The sequence below is a fragment of the Olea europaea genome, chromosome 1, assembly GCF_002742605.1.
Source record: "Olea europaea var. sylvestris chromosome 1, O_europaea_v1, whole genome shotgun sequence".
Lineage (NCBI taxonomy): Eukaryota > Viridiplantae > Streptophyta > Magnoliopsida > Lamiales > Oleaceae > Olea > Olea europaea.
In genome coordinates, this window is record NC_036237.1 from 14,204,089 (window position 1) to 14,210,632 (window position 6,544).

The window sequence follows — 6,544 nt, forward strand, 5'->3', positions numbered from 1 at the left end:
ACATTCTTAAACAATAATTTGATATCGTTTTGACCACATATTCTTCAATAGAATAATATTACACGCAAATTTAAAACTTTTCCTTTTTAACTATACATTTCCCATCAATACACTATTCAAAAATATATTCTCATAAAAATAATGTGGCTCAAATAGGGGATCAATTTTCCGTCCTTCATCTTATCAAGTACGGAAAATTGAGGTTGATGTTCAGACATTATTTTTAAAATGAGAAGACTTTCCAAATTGCTTCTTCACAAGCAATATGAAATCTCAGGAAATGATAATGCTACAGAGAAAATTTTGGAGAATTAGCAAATGAATGTCAATACAATTTGGTCTGAACTGCATTATTATGATAATGAAATCACCCGCCACATAATTATTTAAACTATTTATTCCTTTTCACATGAATTATTAAGGCTATGCAACCATCATTCTTTTCTCAACACAAAATTGCAACTCGTCAAGTTTCTCTGTCCCTTCTTTTTCTGATGAGGATGCAAAGTGCACCAACAAATTCAAAATCTCCCTCTATATGGTGAAGATGCCATGTTCATGCTCGGACAGCTATCCACGGTGCAGGCCAAGATGTCTCTATAATCCCGGGATATCCTGAACGAATCATAAACTTTACCGTCTCTGCTTTTTTTGTACTCGAACAACAGGTTTGAATGGTCAAATGCTGTCAGTTTAACAAACCCATAATCAAAATCTCGATAAATACTCCAGTTTGGTTGGATGGTTGAAAACTCAGAAAGGCTTGCTCCTCCTCCCCCAGCAACCACGTGTATTGTTCCATTTAAGGATCTCTTGTAGAACTTCCTCTCCTTACTCGTACAGATGTTCTGGAGAAATGAAAAAAGGACAATAATATAGGTTATTCCAACGGTCACAATATCACTATTTTGTTGGATTTAGCTGCTAAATGTATAAAAGTTCATGAAACTAATCGATTCACAAAGTTGTTACATTACTTGGGATTCACAAAGTTGTTACATTACTTGGTAAACAGGACAGGTCCGTTCATAACTATGAACATGTCCGTACATGGCTATGTCGACTTTATACTTCTGCCAAAGTTTTTGAAGGTCATCTCTCCCCATTGGTTCTGAAAATGATCCTAAATTTGTATAATAAGCAGTGGAAGAATAACCCAAAACACGATGTGCAAGGAAGATCAGCCAAGGTTGCTTCTGTCTGTCTACAGATGCCAAACAGTGCTCAATGAATATATATTGCTCCGATCCCTCTCTCCAGTCATGTTCTGTGTCGGCTATGCAGAATCGGAACATGCCATAGTCAGTCGAATACCTGAGATAATAAGAGAACGTTCTTATAACATCTTCATTCTTAAATCTCTTGAAAATTAAGAATAGATATTGCACAAGAGACTAATGTTAAAATTTTCTCTTGCCCCAATTTCTCTCCTCTTAGATAATGTTCCCATTCAAAAAGGTCGTATTCTCGATCTCACCTAAGATAGTAGTCTATCCAGGACTATCCTTAACTGGGGCAAGAGAGAATCAATGCAAAGCCCTGTAATTATTTTCAAAACTATATTAATTGTCCTATTCTGAAGTCAAAAGCAATATATTGATTGAGGGATGTTAGGGATGGTAAATGGGAAGAACAAAAGATAGATTACAAGAAGGGAATTCGATCTAACAACTGGTTATAAGTATTTATGGTATGTTAGAATTTCATTCAAATGTCTATGTCAGTTATGGTCCACTGGAAGAGTTGCACTTGTAGACAATAGTAACTGGAGAACAGATACTCTTGATCTCTTGCTCCCATATTTCTAAAATAAAAAGTGACCGCCAGAGTTACTCGAGCATCCTACAGCTTTATTGATGCATAAACCAAATTTTCACATGTACTACTTGAAGAATAAAATTAATCTAAAAGATTGTTTCACCGCACCAGAACTTAGCTCGGTTTTCAGCTGGAACAAAAAACATAGTTTCAGCCAAGACACCACATTCTCCACCTGAATCCATATTTCCATAGAATGATCCTGTATCAGGCCAGTCTCGCTCATGGTTGCCACTGTAAATATAAACATCAAGCAAAATCAAAAGTTTTGAAGACTAAATTTGAAAGAATGATGTGTCCCTCTCTAAGGGTTTTATGCTTTTAGATGGGGCGGGTTCAAGTCTCGCCCCCATCTATTTACGAAAATTGTGCACTATGCATCTGGCATGTAAAAAAATAAATTATTTTAATAAATGAACTTGTCTCCTCACTAATAGCTTAAGCCATTGGATGAGGTGGTTCACAGAAAGCATATACACATCAAGTCTCCTAAAATTCAGAAATTGACCTTGCAATCATGTAGGGTACACTTGAAGCAATTGGTTCAATCTGAGAAGTAAACTGATCCCACTGGGAAACATAACCATTGGCATAACAGATGTCCCCGATGTGAAAGACTATATCAATGTTCTTCAAGTCATTAATTAGTTGCTTGCTAGTGTTAAGGGAGCCACGTTGAAAATTATTATACTCATTAGAGCCATCATATTCATCCTGCATACATAAAAGTGAAAATAAAAGATCATCAATACATTACAAGAATGTGACTCGACTTCTAGATTAAGTCTCCAATATTTTCCAGATCAACAAAATAATAGAACCTGAAGCTGCGCCACTTCTCAACAGAACTCAAGATAACAGATCCCATACTTCAAAAAAGTTTACATAAAACTTACAAATTTTTAAAGAGAACTGATTAAATAAGATATGCTTTTTTGTTCATGTAGTAACTGAATCATGACTATTATACCAAGGAATTGCATGTGGAATTCAGCCAAAGAATTCAAACCTTTCCCATGTCACCAAAAATGACAACTCGTTGTAAAGAGTTTTGACCAGGATAAGGAGATGCTTTGAATTGGTAAGTCTGAGTCCAAATGTATGTACCGTTGAACAACTTATGCCCCAATTTGTAGGTGTACCTGCACATTCAATATGCAGCTTCATCACATTTTGACTCCCTTGGTCTCCATTCTGGCACAAAGCTTATCAAGAGTCAATTTATTTGACATCTCGCTACCACTAGTTCAAATTTTAAATCATCAGCAAGTTTTAAGACGTGTTGGATACATAGACGTCATTGTGTTTCTCAATTTCATAACTTTGAACGGGCAATCTTGGCTACTAAATGCAAAAAAGTATTTCCATTTTTCAGACATCCAAAAACATGTTCACAAATAAAAATTATATTCACAACTTGGAAAGCAGTAAACAGAAGAAATCAAATAAAAAGAAATTATATCCATTTGCTTAATCAGGAAAATTAAGTGAAACTCAAATTTTAGGAGAGAACTTATATCCATTTCAAATTCATCCTAAACCACATTTCTTCTTGTTCATTTTCTCTATATTTTCCCCTAGCTACCAGTTATAAAGAGTCTTAAATGGATAAGTGAATCCCACAGAAAGGTCAGTGTGTTTCTGAAAAGTTGACATAAATATGGATTCCAAGATGTAACATACACTGAATTAGGCCATAACTCCTTCAAAAAACCAGTATGAATGAATCCCGGATCCCGCCATCCAACAGTTCTGGCTGGTGAACCTGCAAACTTGTATATCATATTAGAATACACGCAACAAAAGTGACAAACATTTGTTATTTCAGTCAATGAGTTGCAAGATTGCAATGTCAAGCTATATGCAGTTATGCACAAAAGAGTGATTGAAAGAAAAGAACTTAAATGGATCAGGTTTGAAGATAGAATAAAAATAGATAACGGTTCCTTTATCATATTTTGTCGTCACTCTCCAAAATAAATTAAAGGTCCCATTACTCACCACACATGCTTCTACGATTAAAAGTGAGTGTAGCAGCAGGAGAACGTTTCTGTTCTTCTCCTTTTGGACCCCATTCGACAAAAGGCTCTGCCTCGCTGATGCCATATCCACTTGTCCAGGTTACTGTCATCTGAGAATCAGGTCCAAAACAAGTGATTTTTCCAACTTGCAAAACAAATCTCTTATAAATTAAATGCCATGGCAGTGTTATTGGACCCAAAAAAAAAAAAAAAAGGGATATTTACAAAAGGAAAAAGAAAACTAGAGATGGGATGTCATAAGGTTGTGATAAATTAGATTATTAGAGGAAACAAACTCACTTCATTCCAAGTTTTTCCTTGTGCTAAGCGTGGGTATACTGGTGCATTTGGATTAGCAAAGGCAACTGTATTTGACAATGCTGCCAACTTTGGCTGTTGCAAGTGGAAAGATACTATGTCAAAACAAAAATTTCCATGAATAACATCCAAGAAACGGTTTTCCATAGGTAAACCTAGATACAATCAAGATAATCCAAGGAACCTGCAGATATGGGGTAAAAAATGAAGAAATGATGTCATGATAGAATACCAAACGTATGTGTACATATAGCTGTGAAAAGCAAGGAGTTTATTAGCTATTCCTTCAAAAGCTCATTGCCATGGCATGTAAAACACTGAGGGCTGTTTGATGTAAAATTTTTTAGACTAGATTTGTGAAAAGTGATATTTTTGGAGAATGTGTGGTTAAAAAGTAGGGAAAAGTCATGGGTCCATGTACAAAATTATTTTATTGGGAGAATGTGTGGTTGAAAATGAGTTAATGGAAAATTGAATTTTAAACAATCTCTACCAAACAGGGTTTCAGCTTTCTGTCATGAGAGATCAACAAGTAGTAAATGAAATTTTTTGGTAAGTTTCCATGAAAATTCAAATCATCTGTAGTTTAACTCAATCAACTTTCTTAGAATTCATTTTATTGCAGTCTTACAAAGTTCTATGTAGGCTACAAATTCAACAGGCTTGAAAGATAGAAATCTACAATGTAAAGCACTTTATTAGTCTACCTAATATCCTGACTGATTTGAGGGGAAAAGAGATTTTATAACAGTAAAATACTGGAGATGGTTAATTGTTTTTAAATTTGAATTAATAATAAATCAAATGCAATTTGTTCTCTAAAGACAACTACAAGTTACATACATTTGAAACTCCACCAGAAAATAAACCAAATGAAAAGTCGGATCTCTGGTTAATCAACTGAAACCTCAAAACTCCTTTTCCCGTATTCTTATACTTCCAGGTGGTGTAGTTTGCAAACTGATACTGCATGGAATAAAAGTATTAAGTTAGTGCCTCTCTTTACATTTGAGCAAACACCGTGCTGACTCATTACACAAAACTTATGGGATGACAGGATGGCACAAACCTTTATAGGTGCAGAACACAAAAATGGTGGCCCCACTCGTGGATTTTCAGGGAGGCACGTAGACGAGCTAAAAAGAGTTTATAGAAATTCGTCAAATTAGCTTCATACTATAACAATATACAATAGATATAAGATTCAGTAGAATTATTCACGTCTACTTGAGGTAGAGTTTCTGGAAACACATTAATTCTACCTGAAATTGGCCGGAGAAAATACTCCAATCCAATCATCATTTGATGGCCTTGGGTTGCTATATTCCAAAGTCACCCACTCTTTGTTTTGCTCCTGAAGCACAGATGAAAGTTTGGTAATTTAGAACATCTCTTTATATTTTCAGTTTTTAGACCTAGTTCAATGTACTGGATAACAAATGTGAAAAAAAAAAATAAAAAAATGGTAAAAATAAATAGCAATACTATTAAGTATTCACCAGTGTCAGATTCAATTGCTCATATTTTATGACACCGATTTCTTGTTAAATTGAAGGGGTGTGTAATGAAAGGCCTTAATCATACATTTCCAACTTACTTTATTTCCTAGAACTGATGGAGAGGCTTTAATATACGCATCATTGTCAATAGCAAAAACAGTTTTGTGAATAGCAATTCTTGAAAGAGGCTGAACTCCATGTGATATCACACCTTCAAGGCTCACCAGAGCCCAGAATACCATCAGCAGAGTCATGAAAACTCGCATTGCCCCGAACCCAGTATCTGAAATAATAAGAATGACTAAAAACATACAAGAAAGACCATCTTTGTATTCTACAACAACCAATATTAGATGCAACAACAACAAACTAAGCCTTCTGTTCGATTCATAATAACCATTATTAGACATTTGTCCGAATAGAGGGAACTCATTCCATACAAATATCGATTTTCTCTTGCCATCATGAGGCCTTAAACAAAAAATCCAATCCTCCCACCCACACAAAAAGATAAGAAAAGGAGAAGCTGCTAGAAGCTTAAATTCATATAAGAGATTAAATGCACAGAACATATCAAGTTATTTATAACAAGACACACATACAGAAAACTTAACAAACTATTTCTTTCATTACTTTGGGTACTGTACAACAACGAAACTTGCAATGACAAATCACTCAAAAAAAATAAAAAGTAAAAAAGCAGCAGCACAATCTGGGAACAACCAACGTATTCAAGAAACTGAAAATCAGCAACTGGGCTGGGCATTGAACATAAACTCAAATAAACTCGCAAAACAATTTAAACAATCCCATATAAACACTGCGGACCGACCTTCCTGAAGCCAAAACGGTTCAGAATTTCAGACGGAAAAACGTTAAGCAATTTCT

At 35.0% G+C, this 6,544-nt stretch overlaps 1 protein-coding gene across 2 annotated transcripts; it reads right to left on the reverse strand.

Moving 5' to 3' along the window:
• Positions 1–241: 241 nt before the first annotated feature.
• Positions 242–6,544, reverse strand: LOC111395177 (probable inactive purple acid phosphatase 1). Of its 2 annotated transcripts, none has more exons than XM_023021180.1 (13): positions 6,489–6,544; positions 5,755–5,939; positions 5,420–5,511; positions 5,227–5,293; positions 5,001–5,123; positions 4,140–4,232; positions 3,820–3,949; positions 3,502–3,583; positions 2,828–2,960; positions 2,327–2,532; positions 1,927–2,052; positions 1,005–1,314; positions 242–848 (listed from the first exon to the last, which is right to left on the reverse strand). In XM_023021180.1, exons 2-13 carry the CDS (start codon positions 5,920–5,922, stop codon positions 522–524), a joined length of 1,857 nt encoding a protein of 618 aa, XP_022876948.1. In that variant the 5' UTR covers positions 5,923–5,939; positions 6,489–6,544; the 3' UTR covers positions 242–521. The 2 variants fall into 2 exon arrangements, with proteins under 2 accessions (XP_022876948.1, XP_022876951.1); XM_023021183.1 differs by having other exon boundaries at positions 759–848; positions 978–1,314.